The sequence below is a fragment of the Oncorhynchus keta genome, chromosome 9 (assembly GCF_023373465.1).
Source record: "Oncorhynchus keta strain PuntledgeMale-10-30-2019 chromosome 9, Oket_V2, whole genome shotgun sequence".
In the NCBI taxonomy this organism is placed as follows: Eukaryota; Metazoa; Chordata; class Actinopteri; order Salmoniformes; family Salmonidae; genus Oncorhynchus; species Oncorhynchus keta.
In genome coordinates, this window is record NC_068429.1 from 43,317,744 (window position 1) to 43,339,792 (window position 22,049).

Genomic DNA, 22,049 nt, shown 5'->3' on the forward strand with positions numbered 1-22,049 from the left:
AGTTCACATTCTCATTCAAGGGTTTTTCAAAATGTTTACCATTTTCTATGTTGTATAATAATACTGAAGACATCAAAACTATGAAATAACTCATATAGTAACCAAAAAAAAGTGTTACACAAAAAACATGTTGTTATATGGGAGATTCTTCAAAGTAGCCACCCTTTGCCTTGACAGCTTGGCATTCTCTCAACCAGCTTCCTGAGGTAGTCACCTGGAATGCATTTACATTAACAGGTGTGCTTTGTTAAAAGTGAATTTGTGGAATCGCTTTCCTTCTTAATGCGTTTGAGCCAATCAGTTGTCGGGGTGGTATACAGAAGACAGCCCTATTTGGTTAAAGACCAAGTCCGTATTATGGCAAGCAGAGCTCAAATTAGCAAAGAGAAACAACAGGCCAGAATTACTTTAAGACATGAAGGTCAGTCAATACGGAACATTTCAAGAACTTTTAAAATTTCTTCAAGTGCAGTTGCAAAAACCATCAAGCGCTATGATGAAACTGGATCTCATGAGGACAGCCACAGGAAAGGAAGACCCATAGCTACCTCTGCTGCAGAGAATGGGTTCATTAGAGTTAACTGCACCTCAGAAATTGCAGCCCAAATAAATGCTTCACAGAGTTCAAGTAACAAATCAACTGTCCAAAGGAGACTGTGTGAATCAGACCTTCATGGTCAAATTGTTGCAAAGAAACCACTACTAAAAGGACACCAATAAGAAGAAAAGACTTGCTTGGGCCATGAAACATGAGCAATGGACATTATACTGGTGGAAAACTGGCCTTTTGTCTGATGAGTCCAAATTTGAGATTTTTGGTTTCAATCGCCGTGTCTTTGTGGGACGCAGAGTAGGTGAAGGGATGATATCCACATCTGTGGTTACCACCGTGAAGCATGGAGGTGGTGGTGTGATGGTGCTTTGCTGGTGACAGTCTGATTTATTTAAAATTCAAGACACACGTAACCAGCATGGCTACCACAGCACTCTGCAGCAATATGCCATCCAATCTGGTTTGCGCTTAGCGTGACTATAAATGTTATATACATTTGCGGGGCATTGTGTGTACATTAAGGTGAAAAAACAATATATTTTAGAATAAGGCTGTAATGTAACAAAATGTGGAGAAAGTAAAGGGGTCTGAATAATTTCCAAATGCATTTTGTGTGTGTGTGTGTGTGTGTGTGTGTGTGTGTGTCTAATAATAATTTATTTTACCGGTTATGGTTATTTTATTTTATTTATTATTTACCTTTGGCACGTCAGTTAAGAATAAATTCTTATTTTCAATGACGGCCTAGGAACAGTGGGTTAACTGCCTTTTTCAGGGGCAGAACGATAGATTTGTACCTCGTCAGCTCGGGGATTTGATTGTGCAACCTTCCGGTTACTAGTCCGACGGTCGTCATCCATAACCGTAGGTTATACGGTAATTGTGCCAGCACTAGTTACAACGGGCACTAACACCTATTCAGAACATTATCATGGAGAAGAGCTGCAACGGCTTGATTTGCCACTTGGTTTATAAACCCTCTGCTTTACAAAAGCTGCCTGCCACACATGGCCCTGATTAAATCACCAGATTCCATTTGGTCTCGGACATAAACATTACTGACTCTGCCACGAACGAGCTAATCGAAACAGTTCCTTTTATGCCTTTGTCAAGCAGATTCAATTCTCATCTCTTGGGCATTGTTGGTGCTCTACAACATTTGGTCCCGAGTTTAACACGGGCACGGGGCTATACTCTCTCCTTACATCTCGGAGATACTCGCACACACCATGACAGAGCCAGAGGAGAGCTAAGAGGGGGCAGTCACCCCGTGAAGGAGCCCTGGATCTCTCCCTTTTGCTTTGTGATGGGAGGGATGGAGGGAGAGGAGGAAGGAAGGCCTTGACTGCATGCGTGGTGTTCTGGCATCAGTTCTCCCACCCCAGATGTTCCTCGTAAGCCTCTTGGACAACAGTTTCCTTTTTCTCTCTCCCGCTCTCTATCCAGCGAGCAATCACTCTCTCCTCTCTCTCTCTCTCTCTCTCTCTCCCCATCCCCGAGCGGGGTAATAATCCAGCCATTTTATTCCCAACAGCTTGATTCACGACCGGTCCTGTGACCCCCAGCTCCTCACATAAACAGCCACGTATTGTTTGTTTATCTTTGTCAGAGCTTCCCTGGCTCCCGCCATGGCTTTATAAAGACGTCGCACAAACACGCAGCGGAAATGAGGAAGCCTCAAGATGAAAAGTCAAACAGAGAGAGATCTGCACTACATCAAGTTAACCCTGGGTTCATCTGTCAGTCTGGTTGCAATATAGCAGGGATTACCCAGATTGAGACACGTGTACTGTGTTTATCCAAAACTAATGATGGCTATTAATCATTCCAGGGAGTGATGAAACTAGGGCTGTGGCAGTAATTACATTTTGTCAACCGGTGATTGTCAAGCAAATAACTGTCTCAAACACATTTAGCATCTCCTGGCTTCCACGTATAGCCTACAAGCCACTGATGCAGACCTTTGAAACATCTACATTTTTAAAAAGTCTAATAAATTAAATACATCACAATAAATCCATTATTTTATTTTAGACAGGTCTAAAGAAACATGATATGAAGAAAATGTAGTCTACTTCAGAAGAACAGAATAGCATACTCTGCGTTGTCCTGATGTTTGGTCCTGATCTGGCTATGGGCTAAACTAATTTAGCAGACAAGATGTGCTTCGAATTCCGTGGCATTATATTATAGTATGAAGAACACAACTGAATATAGCTGAATAAAACAGGATATTTTCTCCAGAGTATTTGAGGGAGTGCGCACAATCTGTGTTGAGCGATTAATACAAGAAACAGGTTTTCCTATAGGCTTAATTGGAGTTACTCCCGGTGGGCACACCAAAGCACAACTCTTACATGGCTCTCAGTCACGTGATCGAGTCTCTCACAGGCTACAAGTGAAGACCGTCATATCTGGGACACAACTGCGCGCGTCCTTATCCAATTCCGAGGTGCATACTGAAGCTATTGGAAGAACTGTCCACATTTAATTTGTCAGCCAACAAGATGAGTTGGCCTAACGAACAGCAAAAGCACTAGCCTAGGTCAATCTACGATCCCCCATAGTATTCTATCCTGTGCGAGAAATAAATATTCCAAACAGTCTGACACTTGCACATGCGATAGATCCCAAATTAATACAAACACCAGCATCCCTGTTTTTTTTTTAGTAATGAGGCAAACGAAACAGTTCATAACGTTTAGCTTAAAATGTTGATTAACCATTAGACTATTTGTTCAAATTATAAGTGCAGTAACGCGCACACGGCAATCGGCTAAAAGTGTTCAATTTGAAAAATAAAAGGAGTCGCTAGCCAGCACCTCGCCTAAATAGGTGTGCGTTTCTTTCGCCTCTAGATTAAAAGTGTTTCATTAGCAGGAAAATACCCTTCTCAAAAGTGACTGCAAATACGATTATGCATGTAATGCTTTTATTATAAAAAAGGTGCATTTTTATGGTGAAAATTCGTCCTACACTCGCGCGCTGCATATGTATGCCAGTTAGGCTCGACACCCGTTGAAAAGCAGAAGAATGTTCTTAATTTTAAGTAGTAATTTGGCCACTTCAGTTGTGATACAAACGTTGGGCCATATGTCTTGATTCAAATACATTCAAAGGGTACAAGATGCGACTAACGATATGAAAAAAGTTGCATGAAAGGCATGAGCTCTGCTTAGTTTTTTTTGCGCAGGCTGTACACACTTCATCAGTCTCGCATTCTCAATTTGACAAGCATTTGATAATGACTTGAATTTCCTGGTGGCAAATATATCATTCACAAGTGATACGCTAATATTGTCAACCATCAGACTATTCTTGATTTAATCTGGTCTTTATATATACACTAAATAATATACAGCGTCTCAGACCACTTGACTTTTACCACATTCACCCCATAATGACAAAGCGAAAACAGGTTTGTAGAAATGTTTGCAATTGTATTAAAAATGAAATATTTTATTTACATAAGTAATTTGCAATGAGATTTGAAATTGAACTCAGGTGCATGTTGTTCCCATTGATCATCCTTGAGATATTTTTGCAACTTTAAGTCAATTGATTGGACATGATTTGGAAAGGCACACACCTGTCTATACAAGGTCCCACAGTTGACAGTGCATGTCAGAGCAAAAACCAAGCCATGAGGTCAATAAAAATTGTCTGTACAGCTCCAAGACAGGATTGTGTTGAGGCACAGATCTGAGGATGGGTGCCAAAACATTTCCGTAGCATTGAAGGTCCCCAAGAACACAGTGGCCTCCATCATTCTTAAATGGAAGAAGTTTGGAACCACCAAGACTCTTCCTAGAGCTGGCCAAACAACCAATCTCTGTGGAGATAGGAGAACCTTCCAGAAGGACAACCATCTCTGCAGCACCAATCAGGCCTTTATGGTAGAATGACCAGACAGAAGCCACTCCTCAGTAAAAGGTACATGACAGCCCGCTTGGAGTTTGCCAAATTGCATCTAAAGACTCTCAGACTATGAGAAACAAGATTCTCTGGTTTGATGAAACCAAGATTGAACTCTTTGGCCTGAAGCAGAGGTTGACCGATTAATCGGAATGGCCGATTAATTAGGGCCGATTTCAAGTTCACAACAATCGGAAGTCTGTATTTTGGGTGCCAATTTGCCGTTTTTTAAAAATCTTTATTTAACTAGGCAAGTCAGTTACACATTCTTATTTTCAATGACGGCCTAGGAACGGTGGGTTAACTGCCTCGTTCAGGGGCAGAAAGACAGATTTTCACCTTGTCAGCTCAGGGGATCGAATCTTGCAACCTTACAGTTAACTAGTCCAACGACCCGCCTCTCTCTCGTTGCACTCCACAAGGAGCCTGCCTGTTACGCAAATGCAGTAAGCCACGGTAAGTTGCTAGCTAGCATTAAACTTATATTGTAAAAAACAATCATAATCACTAGTTAACTACACATGGTTCATGATATTACTAGATATTATCTAGCGTGTCCTGTGTTGCATATTATCTGACTGAGCATACAAGTATCTAAGTATCTGACCGAGCGGTGGTAGGCAGAAGCAGGCGTGTAAACATTCATTCAAACAACACTTTTGTGTGTTTTGCCAGCAGCACTTCGTTGTGAGTCAAGCATTGCGCTGTTTATGACTTCAAACCTATCAACTCCCGAGATGAGGCTGGTGTGACCGAAGTGAAATGGCTGGCTAGTTAGCGCGCACTAATAGCGTTTCAAACTTCACTCACTCTGAGCCTTGGGGTGGTTGTGTCCCTTGCTCTGCATGGGTAACGCTGCTTCGATTTGGTGGCTGTTGTCGTTGTGTTGCTGGTTCGAGCCCAGGGAGGAGCGAGGGGGACGGAAGCTATACTGTTACACTGGCAATACTAAAGTGCCTATAAGAACATCCAATGGTTAATGAAATACAAATGGTATAGAGGGAAATAGTCCTATAATTCCTATAATAACTACAACCTAAAACTTCTTACCTGGGAATACTGAAGACTCATGTTAAAAGGAACCACCAGCTTTCATATGTTCTCATTTTCTGAGCAAGGAACTTAAACATTAGCTTTTTTACATAGCACATATTGCACTTTTACTTTCTTCTCCAAAAATTTGTTTTTGCATTATTTAAAGCAAATTGAACATGTTTCATTATTTATTTGAGGCTAAATTGATTTTATTGATGTATAATTTTAAGTTAACCTCGAACCTCTGGGGGCAGCATTTAATTTTTGGATGAAAAACGTTCCCGTTTTAAACAAGATATTTTGTCACGAAAAGATGCTCGACTATGCATATAATTGACAGCTTTGGAAAGAAAACACTGATGTTTCCAAAACTGCAAAGATATTGTCTGTGAGTGCCACAGGCGAAAACAAGATGACATTTCATACAGGAAGTGAGCCAGATTTTGAATGCGCTGTGTTCCAATGTCTCCTTATATGACTGTGAATGCTCAAGGAATGAGCCTACACTTTGTCGTTTCCCCAAGGTGTCTGCAGCATTGTGACGTATTTGTAGGCATATCATTAGAAAATTGACCATAAGAGACTACATTTACCAGGTGTCCGCTCGGTGTCCTCCGTCAAAACTATTGCGTAATCTCCAGGTGCGTGCATTTTTCCATTTTGTTCAGAGGAAAACAAACTGCCACGAGTGATTATCATCGAATAGATGTGAAAAACACCTTGAGGATTGATTCTAAACAACGTTTGCCATGTTTCTGTCGATATTATGGAGTTAATTTGGAAAAAAGTTTGCTGTTGTAATGACTGAATTTTCGATTTGAACAAAACGGAGCGATTTCTCCTCCACAAATAATATTTTTGGAAAAACTGAACATTTGCTATTTAACTGAGGGTCTCCTCATTGAAAACATCTGAAGTTCTTCAAAGGTAAATTATTTTATTTGAATGCTTTTCTTGTTTTTGTGAAAATGTTGCCTGCTGAATGCTAGGCTTAATGCTATGCTAGCTATCAATACTCTTACAAATGCTTGTGTAGCTATGGTTGAAAAGCATTTTTTGAAAATCTGAGATGACAGTGTTGTTAACAAAAGGCTAAGCTTGTGAGCCAATATATTTATTTCATTTCATTTGCGATTTTCATGAATAGTTAACGTTGCGTTATAGTAATGAGCTTGAGGCTATAATTACGCTCCCGGATACGGGATTGCTCGTTGCTACAGGTTAAAATAAGTGTTCATTCAGTATTGCTGTAATTGTCATTATTACAAATGAATGTATTTTGTATTATTTTTTAGTATTATTTAAATAAATCGGCCGATTAATTGGTATTGGCTTATTGTGGTCCTCCAATAATCGGTATCTGCGTTGAAAAATCATAATCGGTCAGCCTCTACTAGCAACCTTGCGGTTACTGGCCAAACGCTCTAACCACTAGGCTTCCTGCCGTCCCTGATTACCGTGACAAAACAGTCACTTGGAATTTGACTGCCACCATGACTCGTTACCGCTACACCGGCGGTCACAAGGTCACCGTAACAGCCCTAGATGAAACTGTGTAATTAATAAAATGCCCCCATGAGTCAGTCAGTCACTAACATAATGATATGACCCGGTCTTTACTAATGTGACACAATCCCAGTCCTGGGTTTAGCCAGTCAAACAGGAGGGACTGAGGACATTGGGAGATCAACTGGACACTTCATTGACTGGAAGGGGAATAATATGACCGTACAGTGGGTTATGCTCCTCCATGAACTAAGAGGGACGTGCATCGTTCCCTTTCAAAACCATTTGATAAACATCTACATACACTGGCTCCGATACGATACAGGAACACTGCGTTTTAGTTTGAAACGATCCAGTGTAATTCGGTTTGATTAGAAGAACGAATTGATGAGATTCGGTTCGATATGATTCAACGCGCTAACATTTTCCATTCCACATTAAAAATCTGCTGTTGATGGAGATTATGAGTTGCCCCAATTAGCATGTAGGCTATAGCCAGATGAGAGTTGTCTCCCCGGCGGTAGCTACGGTTACTTTCATTCAGGTAAAACCATTTTCAACAGCGCATTTGATTCCAAAACATTACTTAGCAAAATACATTGGTTGTCACTCAACTAATAAAGCCTAATATTGCGCAAGTCATTTTACAAACATTTGGATGCTGAAGGAGTGCAAGATACAGAATAGGCCAACCTCATTGGTCAGCGCAAGAAGCTGCTCACAGCGCGCAGTTTGACTAGGCCTGGGGATGTCCGGCATGCAAATGATTTGTAGATCAATGAGTGTCAACACAATTTCAGTTACATGCTTAGTTCCACACGGAAGGTATTTTCGGAAGGTACAGTAATATGTGCAAAACATTTTAGTGAACCAGCGATTCTAACGTTTGAATCCATTTCCTAATCGATGGTTTGTGGTCCCGAGGACAGATGCACTCGTAACCCGGACCGGACCAATGTATATCTGTGAATCTTTACATCCCTAATGATAAAGTAGTTGCTAAGTAATTAACAGAAGGCTTTTTTAGAAGGAGTATTACCCAGCGGAAGTCTTTGCCATCAAACTTGCGTGCGTTGGTGAACAGGACAGTGCGGGCGGGCATGTTGATGCCCATGGCAAAGGTCTCTGTGGCGAACAAGGCCTGTGGAGAGAGGATAATATCACATTCAGCATACTTACTCCTATTGAAACACAAAGCAAGGCCTTCGGGTTATAGCCTTTTCACATTACAGAGCTGAGATGAACAGAGCTGTACTGGCCTTGTTATGCATCCATAATATTTGCTGGAACGACAATATCCGAGCCAGCAGAGAATAGTGAGTGAAAACGGTTGGTATAATCCAGGTGAGCTCCAGACAGGCCTACCTTGAGAAGCCCCTCAGAGAACAGGATCTCGATGGTTTCCTTTAGGATGGGGAGCAGTCCTCCATGATGAATCCCTATACCTCTCTTCAATAGAGGCAGGACGTGCTCCACCTGGAAACACACAGCAAGAATAAACAACACATTTCTTGTCAACGGTAGCACAAAGATATGCCAAAGATAGCAGAACAAAGCCAAAGCTGGCACAGTCTACAATAGAAGTGAAGCCATACAACAATCAAGTAAGATCAAATGTATACAAAAGCTGCTCACACTAGCATGAGGCAGCAATCCATCTTAAGGACAATAGAAAGAATGTGCCTGTCCTCCTCTGACCCTAGCAGAGCCGCGATCCCACATGGTCGTGACCATTAACAAGCCTGCGGAGCCGGCTTTCATAGCATAGCAGCCTTCTCCTGACATCTGTACTGCTCTACAAAATAACGACCACCGCTGAGTCTAACGAAACTGCACTATGAGAGACAACCGCACAGACGAACAAATCCAATACAGCCTGAACTTACGGCATCAAGGGAACGAAAATACTGTGTGTGTGTGTGTGTGTGTGTGTGTGTGTGTGTGTGTAAAATCAAAGCCACCAGAAGGAGCCACAAAGAGAGTGTGGAAACTTTTACAGTGCCCTCTTAAAAAGCTACTTATATAGAACCTCCAAAATAAACTCAGCAAAAAGTCCCCTTTTAAGGACCTTGTCACTCAAAGATAATTCGTAAAAATCAAAATAACTTCACAGATCGCCATTGTATAGGGTTTAAACACCGTTTCCCATGCTTGTTCAATGAACCATAAACAATTAATGAACATGCGCCTGTGGATCAGTCGTTAAAGACACTAACAGCTTACAGTCGGTAGGCAATTAAAGTCACAGTTATTAAAACTTAGGACACTAAAGAGGCCTTTCTACTGACTCTGAAAAACACCAAAAGAAAGATGCTCAGGGTCCCTGCTCATCTGCGTGAACGTGCCTTAGGCATGATGCAAGGAGGCACGCTGCCCAGTCATGTGAAATCCATAGATCAGGGCCTAATGAATTTATTTCAATTGACTTAATTCCTTGTATGAACAAAACTCAGTAAAATAGTTGCAATTGTTGTGTTTATATTTTTCAGTATATTTTCAAATCAATCAATGAGAAGTACTCACCTGGGGCAGCTTCTTGTCATCGTCTGACAGACAGTCTATGGCATTGTTGAACACCTCCTCCACCAGCTTCTTCTCTTCATCTGGAAAAACAAACGGAACAGATTTACATATTCATTCACACATTTAATTAACAAATCAGACTTGTGTATTGTGCATTCTGCCACCTGACCGATAGAAGAGTCACTCAAAAGCTAAACGTTATCCTTCTGACAGAGCAGGGTGTGTGTTTTGTTCTGTCCGAGGCCAATGTTGAATACTTTGTAGAAATACAGAAAAGTACTCATGCTTGATATGGATTCAACTTCATTGGAAGACAAAGTCGTTTGGATGTGATAAGACTACGTCTTAGCTTCTCAGCCATCATCCAACCACAATTCGATGGTGTTAAAGAAATCGATTGAGAAAGAGATGCGGAATTCAGCCCCATTCTGTGTGATTCATGCAAGCTTTGTAGGTCTGATGCAGATCTGATTATCAATTCCATATATTCCACACCACAAAGACTAAGCCACAGGTGTCAAACTCATTCCAAGGAGGGCTGTGTCTGCACTTTCACACCTCCCTTGTACTTAATTGACCAACCAAGGACACTCATTTGTAGGAACTCCCCTCACCTGGTTGCCTAGGTGTTAATTGGACAGGAAATAAACAAGCAGACACTCTGCCCTCAATGGAAAGAGTTTGGTGTAAGCCAATGTGCATCAGAGTGTGCCTCTCCTCACCCTCCACCCAACTGCCTGTCACAGATGTAGGCCTAACCAGAGCTGACTCGTTGAGAAATGGTTCCTCAGGTTATAGCTAGAGGACGACCGATTAAATCGGCATTGGCCGATTAATTACGGCCGATTTCAAGTTTTCATAACCATCGGTAATTGGCCTTTTTGGACGCCAATTATGTCCAATTACATTGCAAACCATGAGGAAACTGCAGGCTGACCACCTGTTACGCGAATGCAGCGTCAAAAGGACGATGTGGCTGCGATGAGCCACGGTAAGTTGCTAGCTAGCATTGAACTTATCTTATAAAAAACTATCAATCTTCACAATCACTAGTTAACTACACATGGTTGATGATATTACTAGGTTAACTAGCTTGTCCTGTGCTGCATATAAACAATGCGGTGCCTGTTAATTTATCATCGAATCACAGCCTACTTGAACATCGCCAAACAGATAATTTAAACAAAAAAACGCAGTCGCAAAAAAAAGTACATTCGTTGCACAAAATGTACCTAACCATAAACATCGATGCCTTTCTTAAAATCAATACAGGAGAATATTATATTAAACCTGCATATTTAGTTCAAATAAAAGCATGTTAGCAAGGCAATATTAACTAGGGAAATTGTGTCACTTCTCTTGCATTCAGTGCAAGCAGAGTCAGGGTATATGCAACAGTTAGGGCCGCCTGGCTCGTTGCGAACTGCGTTTCTTCCTAACAAAGACCGTAATTAATTTGCCAGAATTTTACCTTATTATGACATAACATTGAACGTTGTGCAATATAACAGCAATATTTAGACTTAGGGTTGCCACCCGATTGACAAAATAAGGAATGGTTCCGTATTTCACTGAAAGTTTCCGTATTTGACCATATTAATGACCAAAGGCTCGTATTTGTGTGTTTAATATAATTAAGTCTATGATTTGATATTTGAGAGCAGTCTGGCTGAGCGGTGGTAGGCAGCAGCAGGCTCGTAAACATTCATTCAAACAGCACTTTGCGAGCAGCTCTTAGCAATGCTTGAAACACAGCGCTGTTTATGACTTCAAGCCTATAAACTCCCGAGATTAGGCTGGCAATACTAAAGTGCCTATTAGAACATCCAATAGTCAAATGTACATGAAATACAAATGGTATAGAGAGAAATAGTTGATGCGTCATAATTCCTATAATAACTACAACTTAACTGGGAATATTGAACCACCAGCTTTCATATGTTCTCATGTTCTGAAGCGTTAGCTTTTTTTACATGGCACATTATTGCACTTTTATTTTCTTCTCCAACACTGTGTTTTTACATTATTTGAACCAAATTGAACATGTTTCATTATTTATGAGACTAAATAGATTTTATGTATTATATTAAGTTCAAATAAAAGGGTTCAGCGTAGCCTAGTGGTTAGAGCGTTGGACTAGTAACCGGAAGGTTGCGAGTTCAAACCCCCGAGCTGACAAGGTACAAATCTGTCGTTCTGCCCCTGAACAGGCAGTTAACCCACTGTTCCCAGGCCGTCATTGAAAATAAGAATATGTTCTTAACTGACTTGCCTGGTTAAATAAAGGTAAAAAAATTTAAAAAATTCAGTATTGTTGTAATTGTCATTATTACAAAGATATATAAAAATCGTCTGATTAATCGGCATTGGCTTTTTTTGGTCCTCCAATAATCAGTATTGGCATAGAAAATTCATAATCGGTCGACCTCTAGTTATTGCTGTTAAGTGTCCATAGTAAGGCTGTGCCATGGTCCACTGCTCCCCGAGAAGGCCTACACTGCAGTGAGGACAGTCCCAGGGCAGCAGTAAAACCACATGGACAGAATGACAGAAGGAGAGAGCAAGCAAACAAACCACAGCCTACGGGTAGGCCACTTGGCTTACGTCAGCTCTCTGGCACTGGGCCCAAACGTAAACACTTTCAAATACACACACACGTAGACCTACACACACACACACACACACAAATGCATTTCCACACACACAAACTAGTTTCCATCACATGGAGACAAACTCATCTCAAGAGTAATATAATATACACATGGATACCGTTTTGGCTCAGATCTCATAACAGAAACAGTCACATGTTAAACTCTAAACACACAACTGCCATGTGACTACGGGCACAAGAGGTGCCTGAGTGGTGTGTAAAGTAGAGTGGTGTCAGCATGACCACACCAGCAATCCATAGTAACCTGGTCAGCACCAGAAAAGTATTCTAATTAATTATAAAGCCCATCTGTCTGATATACTATTTATATAACAGTGTGACTTCATCAGATAACCATTATATACTGAACAAAAATATAACGCAACATGTAAAGTGTTGGTCCCATGTTTCATGAGCTGAAATAAATGACCTCCGAAATGTTCCATATGCACAAAAAGCTTCTCACATTTTGTGCACAAATTTGCTGCCAAGATAATCCAACCACCTGACAGGTGTGGCATGTCAAGAAGCTGCTTAAACGGCATGATCATTACACAGGTGCACCTTGTGCTGGGGGACAGTAAAAAGAGCACTAAAATGTGCAGTATTGTCCCAACATAATGCCACAAATGTCAAGTTGAGGGCGTGTGCAATTGGCATGCTGAATGCAGGAATGTCCACAAGAGCTGTTGCCAGAGAATCGAATGTTCATTTCTCTACCATAAGATGCGTCCAACCTTTTAGAGAACTTGGCAGTGCGTCCAACCGGCCTCACGACCACAGACCACGTGTAAACACGCCAGCCCATACTTTACATTAGCGGCGGAGATGTTGAAAAAGTGTTCTCCAGCGCCAAGTAAGACAACAGATGGCAACCTATGATTAAAAAAAGTAAGCCATTTCATATTCAGGAAATGCAGGACTGATATTTTGATGTGCAACCTGGCGCGCTAGAGAATTTGACGACATCTTGCTAAAGGCTATAATATGGATAAGGGTAAGGTCCTACTAAAACTTCACAGCGCTACTTGATGCAGGCATATCCACTGCAAATGGAGTGCCCTGCACGGGTCTGTCTACAGCCTACTCCGGTTGTAAAGTGGTGCTATGAACTCAATATAAAAAAAATATTAAAAAGTTAAAAATACACAATGTACTCAAGTCCCTTAACTAAAACAATGTTATTTGCTTTAAAAATGTACATTTTTTCCTACAATAGCATTTTGAGCAACAGTTATATGCTTGTGCATCTCAGAATGCATCTCTACCACCTCCGTGCGCGGGAGAGGGATTGAGAGTTCGCAGCAGACAGTGAAACAAGCACAGGCAGATACTTTCATAGCCTTTGCAATATGTTGAGTCGTGCTATCATTGCTGACCAAATAACGGTTATAACGGAATATTGTGTCGCAAAAATCACAGAAAGTTAGACGGGTAAGAGGAACGCGGCGTCGGTAATTTTCGGGTTCGTCAAAGTTCTAGTCAAGCGGCCCGATCCAGTGTCACACAGCTTCCTTGCATGCAGAGTAAGCCATGCGGGCACCATAAGCCGCGTAAGTAAGCCATGACCGACAGTTCCATAAACACAGCCTAGAAACAAATATGTCAAAAGATTAAAGCCCAGTCAGTTCATTAATTAAAAGAGAGCGAGAGAGTCAGAAGGGGGAGTGGAACGTGGCTCCAATTAGGCTACTACCACCCTCTTACACCACAGAGACATAATATAGCTAGCCTAAACCTGAAGCTCTGTTTCTATAAAGACTACTAATACGAAACTACGTCTTATCCCACAACAGTGCTGCAGTTTATTAAAAAAATAAATTAAACGCTCATCTATTAAGTAATATGATAAACAGGCATTAGGTTCAGAAGAGAGCAAGACGGAAAACAAAAATATTTGACTTTCCATCATATAGGCACGTCACTCAAGCGAGAGCACTAGCACCGCCTAGATAGGTCTTGAGGAATTCGTCGGAAAGTCCTCAGTATAAACCACACCTCGCATAGTCAGATTGTTTGTTTGTGTAAGTAGAACATCTTACACCAGATGTGTCAGTGTGTTGCAAAGCAAAAACAAACCAAGCGAGCGAGAAACGCACAACGTCAAAATATTTGCTCGGGAACTGGAGCACATGCTCAAGTCTACTCCATTACAAACAGAATCCTCCTGTGGTCAGGATGGGGGGGGGTAGAAACCTATGTTGCCAAGGGCCTGGCTCCAGCCAAGCCAAATCTGCTCCATCTTTATCAATACACTGTCGTCTCTTCTCCCTCCAGAGACTGGCCGGGCAGATGAGAAAGTACAACACCCATATTCATATCAACTCGATGAGAGATCGTTCACATCATGCCCAGTGGAAAGAGAGCACTTGGCGTTCTTGGATGTTATAACTGACTTCATCGAAATCGCACACAAAAGCGTGACGATTCGCCAGCTACGCAAGGCGGACTCTGACACGCGCGTTCTTCACAGTTAGGCCTAACCAAATTAGATCTGCAGCCCAGATTCATCCTGCAAAGAATCAGCACAGGCTGCATAACCTACTGGCAAAGAGTGTGTAGTCAAGTATTGGGGGGCAAATCTATGGCAGCGTCTGAAGTGACACCCTATTCCCTATATAATGCACTACTTTCAGTGGCGATGACTCAAATGGCACTATATAGGTAATAGGGTGCTGTATTGACAGGATGCCATGCATTTCTGAGTGGTATGTGCGTTCACATCAGTGGATTTAGTTAGTATCATCAGTCACCCCCCAAAGAGAGCGAGAACAGTAAGATGTGTACAGTTAATAGAAAACATAACATTGAATGACTTGAGTGATGCCGATTATTAAAAACACCCCTAGCAAACTTCATGACATATACCTGCCCCACCCTTCGAGGGAGTACATGATTCACTTCATTCGGCACCGAACAGAAGGGAGGGAGGGGGGCACACACTACCTGAACTTCTCCAATTAAGGAACACCCTTTTCCGCTGAAAATCGCTTTGCTACGGTGTGCCCTAATGAATTTCCATTGGGGCACGGTGTTACCCACATCACTCATTGAAGGAGTAGCTACCTGTGTTGAAGTCGAGCTTGGGCACCTGCAGGGAGTATAGTTAGGCTATTAAACTGTATATTATTATGGGGATAACTATACCTGTGTTGAAGTCGAGCTTGGACACCTGCAGGGCATAGGCCTCACACTCCTTCTTGCTGAAGCTAAAGATGATGACCGGCTGGAAGTTCCGCTCCATGATCATTTTAACAATCTTAAACACGTTGGATGGCCCTAAAGAGAAACACAACCACGTTGAGAACAAAAAAGAGAAACCATTTTGAAACCCTAATTTAGATGACACAGAATCCCCTGACAAAACTACTCCCACAAATACTTCCGCTATTCTAAAATAACATAATGGTTTATCGGTCTTAGTCTCACACACACCTCGTGTCCCTCCTTTGCGCCCCTTGGGGTCCCATTTGCCCCCTCCGCTGCTGCCTCCAGAGTCACCAGTGTCTCTCAGCACCTGCATGGCCGTGTTGAAGTTGTCCTCCCTGAACTCTCCCTGGAGGAGACAAGTCAAGCAAAGGATCAACAGCCAACTTTAACCCGACAGTACACCAGGCAGACAAACTGGCCCCATTTCACATTCTGCAACAAGATGACTAAGATCGAACCACAACTCAGGTGGGTCTTGTGTGGTGAAGGATTATTTACAGCATGTTTTATTGCCTGTACCCTTGGTAGTGAGATTGTTGTGTGTTCAGTACCTAATGAGAGTAAACTCTCGCCTCATTTTATTTGTTGAAAGTGTGGAATATGTCAGTGATGCGGGATGCATTCTAATCACAAATCGTGCGTGGGAATCTTGGGATATTATGCACCTGGCCCAATTGTTCAGGAAACAACACATCGAGCTATTCCTCGAGGTGTGACTGGTCCACACTCTTAAGCTACTAATTGTATGTTTAGCCTAATACCTAACAGCATGTTTAGTCACTGACCGACATTGTACACCAAACCTAAATAATGAAGTGAGAGGAGTTCTGTTTGTTTCCCGGCACAGAAAGGCATTCTGGGCTGGGTTTCCAATGAGCATGGTAGCACTAAGATTATTTAAATTCTACTGAAACTAAATTGACTAAAGATTATCTTAGTGCTATGATGCCTTTGGGAAACCCAGCCCTGCTCAACACAGCACTAGATTATCTTTATGGCTACATCTATTCAATTATTGTACAAGGAACCAAATTAAGTATATTTCCACTGACAGGCTGTGCATTATCTCTCTGTGTGTGCGTGTGCGTGTGTGTGTGTGTGTGTGTGTAGTAAATGCAGAATGTCATGTATTATTGTCCTAGTCAAGACTGAGGAAACCTCGAGCTGTGTGCGTTTCCTTACGTTCTCATCCACCACAAGGTGAAGTCCGTCGCCACCTGCTGGGAAGATGTAGTGCTGCAGGGGGGTGGGCCGGAAGTCAGTGTACACCACGTGACAGGGCTGCATGGGGACAGGTGGAAGTCAACAACATGAGCACCTAACGACAATCCCTGAAATTCTTTTATACCATTTCGTTAAGACAATTACACTTGATGCATGTCTATACAGTTAACACAAACACGCTGACAAGAACAAGTCAATTGTATGAGCACCTGATGCTTGATACACAAGTAAGCACACAAGGGATATTTTTGGCTGTGTTTTCTCAGCCTTCGAAATGGAGAGGCCAGTGTTGTGGCCCTGCCTTTCTGCGGACTGAGGTTTATCTGGCAATGGAAGGAGACTGGACAGCCAAGGGGACAGTAGCTGATCACTAGAAAGGGCAGGTGTAAGGGAAATGCCTTGTAGGGTTTGTCCCAACCAGGTCTCGACGAACCTTTGGACCTTTTAACGGTCACCCCGACACCTTGGCCCAAGCGATTCAAACCCCTCGACGAGGTCTCTAGTTGTTGGGTTAAGGTCGCTCCGTGGTAGCCTACACACATCGATAAAAGTAAATACATTTATTTTTTCTTTACCTGTCTGTGGAGGTGGCAGATCCATTCAGCGAACTGCTTGGCGTTTGGGATGGTGGCGGACAGGAAGACATAGTGAACGTTGTCAGGAAGCAGGATGATGGTCTCCTCCCACACCACGCCACGCTCGGCATCTCTCATGTAATGGATCTCATCAAAGATGACCCAGGCCACCTCTCTCATGACCTCTGACCCTCGGTACAACATGCTCCTCAGGATCTGGAACACAGAAACAAATGAAATGTCAACATAATCGATCATTTTCAAACTAGACATACTAGTAACACTAGAGAAATGTAAGTACAGCTTAGTCATATCCTAGCTCAGCCTAAAGACACAGTGGAGATGGTTTGCGAGAATAATGTAAATATAATGGGAAGCTGTAAAGTCATACTTCGGTAGTCATGATGAGGCAGGAGGCGGTGGGGTTGATGGTGACATCACCGGTCATCAGGCCAACATCCTGGAACTCTTCGTACATCTCTCTGTACTTCTGGTTACTCAGGGCTTTGATGGGGCTGGTGAAGATGACCCTCTGCTTCTCCCTCAGAGCTAGAGCTATGGCATACCTGGATGAGGAAGGGAGAGGGCGGGAAAGTGAGTAAGAGGCTTTTTCTGGTGGGGGCAAAGCCAATGGCGCAGTCACCGGCCTAAGATTTTAGAGGTCCTCCCGTTGGCTGTGGTGACAATTTAGCTGTTTTAAAGCTAATTTCCTGCAATTCTACACATTTTGCAATTGCTTTTGCTATTATAAGCGGAACATTAGAACAAAATAATTGCGGGGCCATGACAAAAAAATACTCCGGAATGCATAATTTTGATTCTCCCCGACTTTAAAATTGTATTTAGTGAGTGTCAATTCTCAAAGATGATCTTACAAAAATTCATACTTAATATCTTGTTTTAGTTGTTTAAGTTCATACTGAAAATACAGTTTTGGATGGAAAAATTTTCTTAACTCAGTTGAAAACAATCCAGTATTTCACTCATCAAACGCACAAAACATCTGAACAGACTCATACTCTTTTCCCACCATCTTGCTAACCCGATACATACTGTGCTGCACAGTACATTACAGCTCGGCTTAGTTCGGCCAAACTCAGTAGTGTTAAACCTGAAAGGCTATCAGCATATCAAACTCACTCTGCACAGACAGTCTTTCCTGCAGAGGTGTGGGCAGACACAAGCACTGACTGGTTGTTATCGATACACAGAATGGCCTCACGTTGGAAGGGATCCAGAATGAAGGGGTACTCCTGCAAAAAGAGATCAGTTTGATGTTAGCAGGAACACAGATGGGTGGGCTGGAGTCATTTGACAAGGCAATGTCAAAGGCCATGAGTTTCAGACTGCGCTCTCAAAGTATCCCAATCCAATCAGTGGACTGATGTATCGTTACAGTACCTTGGCTGCTTTCCCCACACGAGGATTAAGCTGTTTGTACTCCTCATTGGCTGGTAGGGCCACCTGTCAAGGTAAAGAAAACAGATTTTCAGTAAAGGGAACCAAGTTGTAATATTGAGATATTGGCCTACCTAGGTTGCATAAATTCATTTTTTTAAATGAAGTCATTAAATTCATATTTCAAAAGTCCTGTGAGCGCTCTTACCTCGTGGTTGCATCCTTCCACTGTCTCAACCGGCTCCACCCTCACCTTGGGCATGCAGTCGGCAAGACTGAAAAAGCGAGTTTCACATTCATCAGTATTCAATCCATTAACCAATCTTGATAATAATTCACATTTCTTTGCAGATCATATAGTCATGAAGATAATTGTGTCTATAACAAGACAATAACACTAATCTTGCCCCGCCATATTGTTATTTTTTCCTAAGGAGTGCGCCAGTCGGTAGAGATGAAAGATAGCGAGTGTGCAGAAATAGCAGTGGGCTGGATTAGAACCCGTGCTGCAGGGGTTCGGAGTGTGGTGTCAGGAAAACAACCTCTCACTCAACGTCAACAAAAGAGATGATCGTGGACTTCAGGAAACAGCAGAGGGTGCACCCCCCTATCCACATCGACGGGACAGTAGTGGAGAGGGTGTTAAATTCTGTAGCGTACACATCACGGACAAACTGAAATAGTCCACCCACACAGACAGTGTGGTGAAAAAGGCGCAACAGTGTCTCTTCAAACTGAGAAGGCTGAAGAAATTTGGCTTGTCACCTAAAACCCTCAAACTTTTAGATGCTCAATCGAGAGCATCCTGTCGGGGTGTATCACGGCCTGGTACGGCAACGGCACTGCCTTCAACCGCAAGGCTCTCCAGAGGGTAGTGCGGTCTGCGCAACACATCACCGGGGGCAAACTACCTGCCCTCCAGGACACGTACAGCACTCGATGTCACAGGAAGGCCAAAAAGATCATCAAGGACAACCACCACCCGAGCCACTGCCTGTTCACCCCGCTATCATCCAGAAGGCGAGGTCAATACAGGTGCATCAAAGCTGGGATCGAGAGACTGAAAAACAGCTTCTATCTTAAGGTCATCACTAACATAGAGGCTGCTGCCAACATACAGACCCAAATCACTGGCCACTTTAATAAATGGATTTAATAAAGTTATCAACTAGTCACTTTAAATAATGCCACTTTAATAATGATTACATATGAGATGAGTAATGTAGGATATGTATATACTGTATTTTATACCATCTATTGCATCTTGCATATGCCGCACGGCCATTGCGCATCCATATATGTATATGTACATATTCTTATTCCATCCTCTTACAATGTGTGTAAAAGGTAGTCATTGTGAAGTTGTTATATTACTTGTTAGATATTACTGCACTGTCGGAACTAGAAGTACAAGCATTTTGCTACACTCGCATTAACATCTGCTAACCATGTGTACGTGACCATGTGTGCTAACCATGTGCACCATGTGTACGTACACCACACAGCGTGTTGTCACCAAAAGAATACTGTCGGTTGCAACTGTTAAAACCATTGAATTGTTAGATATTACTCCGCTGTTGGGAGCGATGAACACAAGCATTTCGCTACCCACGCAATAACATCTGCTAGAAATGGGTATGTGATCAATAAAGTGTTATTTGATCAGGTTACAGTAAGTGTGTATTTTGCATTTGTGAAATATTTTTTTTTTTGATGTGAAAGGTATTTATATTTCAAGAACCATACCATTTAAACAGAACACGTAAGGTCCTTGGACTAAGGAGTAAAGTTAGGCTCCATTAGTCCAATATTGGGCACATTCAATATTGGGCTAAGACCACCCCTGCCCAAAAATCTAGCCTTGTTCAAAATCAATCTTACTTGATCTCCTCTGTAGAAACAGTCTCCAGCTTGGACCTCTTCCCAAAAACCACCTCATCTGTCCCGTTGTTGTCTGCTTCCCGCTTACTCTTGGCTGCATAGAACTCAGCCTTTCCTCCTTTGCCATTTTTACTGGTCGATTTCCTAATGGAAGGGAATATTTTACGGCAATGTTACTTTAAGACAGAAACAAGTAGACTTTCTGCAGCCCCATATGTTGGTAGGTGTTATTCCTCAGCAATTCCTGGCTGATATTTGAATATTTAAACTTAAATGTTATCTAGCTAAGGAGCATAGACCTGCCAATCAAAATAATCAGGACAATACCACCACTTAAAAAAATATTAAAATAGCTAATCACTAGATAAGACTATGGAGAGTATAGAGGGTCAGATCAAATAAAAGTTGACACACTGGACTGCATCATTCATAACTAACATAGTTCACATTTTCAACAAATAAAATGTTGAGAGAGCTTATTCTTATTAGCTTGGTAGTAAACACACAACAATCTAACTACCAAGGGTCTGGGATGAAACAAACACAATGCCGGTGTAAACGTGGGCAATGTGCTGTAGCTAGCTAGCATTAACATTGAGGTCTAACGTTAGCCCTGATGCCCCCTAGGCGCGTTCTCATTTGATAGTTGTCCATGTCACTACTTGAACGAAACATCTCCCTAACTGAGTTAAAGCCCATAGCATACATACCCCTTTTCAGGTACCGCTAGTTTCTTTTTAGTTGAAGTTGTTTGTTCTTCATCAAACACGCTGAACAAATCGTCACCAAAGGCATCCGCCATGATTGCAAGAGGAAAGCACACAAATCCCACAATGCAAATGCATCAGCAATATCACTTCCTGTACAGCATCCGGAAACGATCAAGTCATAACACGGGAAAAATATTTTTGACTCGTTTTACTATTCATAAAACTAGCCACAGCATTATCAAAGACAGTACAGTATGAGGATAGGATAAAACTGCTTCTCCAACAAAAATCCCCTTTCACACTTGTCGGTCATCGGGTGTCTCACGCCGAGCTGCGCATGTGCAAACTGTCAAATTAAAGGCACTCCTTCGATATAATGTTGTTTTTGACGATAATGAAAACGTGTCAGTTTGTCACTCTCGCAAGATTTGAGTAATAACATGTTCAGCTATTTAATACATTGGCTTATACCTAGGTTGTACCTTTAGATTTCGAGAAAATGAACAACTCAGGAACAATTTGTGCTTCTCTCATTGCCTTCTCAAACCCCAGTCTGATCTGTTTGTCTGTTTCGCAAGCTTTCCCAAAAGTCTCGCAATGTGCGCATCTGGTTTTCTTTTTCTTCTATTATCTAACTGCAGTCCGCAAACCAATGTTAAAAGTGTATGCCGCCACCTACTGTGTTGGAGTGTGTGGTCAATCACTGTTTACAACATTTCTAAATCCCCCTACCTAACTCAGTACTTCTGAGAAAATAAAAAAAACAGCCCTAATAACTTGTAATAGACCCTTCCCCATCCCCAAAATCGCTTACACTCCCCCCCCCCAACCCCATTCAACCTCAATGACCCTACACTTCAATCTTTCCA

General features: G+C 42.1%; 1 protein-coding gene across 1 annotated transcript in view; it reads right to left on the bottom strand.

Annotated features, from left to right (window-relative positions):
• The window catches only part of LOC118387889 (exosome RNA helicase MTR4), a 50,560-nt gene extending 28,819 nt beyond the window's left edge, over nt 1–21,741 (bottom strand). Inside the window, exons 1-13 of the mRNA XM_035776706.2 lie at nt 21,181–21,741; nt 20,471–20,614; nt 18,798–18,864; nt 18,593–18,655; nt 18,332–18,444; nt 17,583–17,757; nt 17,192–17,407; nt 16,575–16,673; nt 15,618–15,738; nt 15,330–15,461; nt 9,533–9,612; nt 8,375–8,485; nt 8,049–8,150 (exon numbers count right to left, since the gene is read on the bottom strand). Of these exons, the coding sequence (XP_035632599.1) occupies nt 8,049–8,150; nt 8,375–8,485; nt 9,533–9,612; nt 15,330–15,461; nt 15,618–15,738; nt 16,575–16,673; nt 17,192–17,407; nt 17,583–17,757; nt 18,332–18,444; nt 18,593–18,655; nt 18,798–18,864; nt 20,471–20,614; nt 21,181–21,272 (1,515 nt within the window). The 5' untranslated portion in view covers nt 21,273–21,741. The remainder of the gene's footprint in view (nt 1–8,048; nt 8,151–8,374; nt 8,486–9,532; nt 9,613–15,329; nt 15,462–15,617; nt 15,739–16,574; nt 16,674–17,191; nt 17,408–17,582; nt 17,758–18,331; nt 18,445–18,592; nt 18,656–18,797; nt 18,865–20,470; nt 20,615–21,180) is intronic.
• Nucleotides 21,742–22,049: the final 308 nt, after the last annotated feature.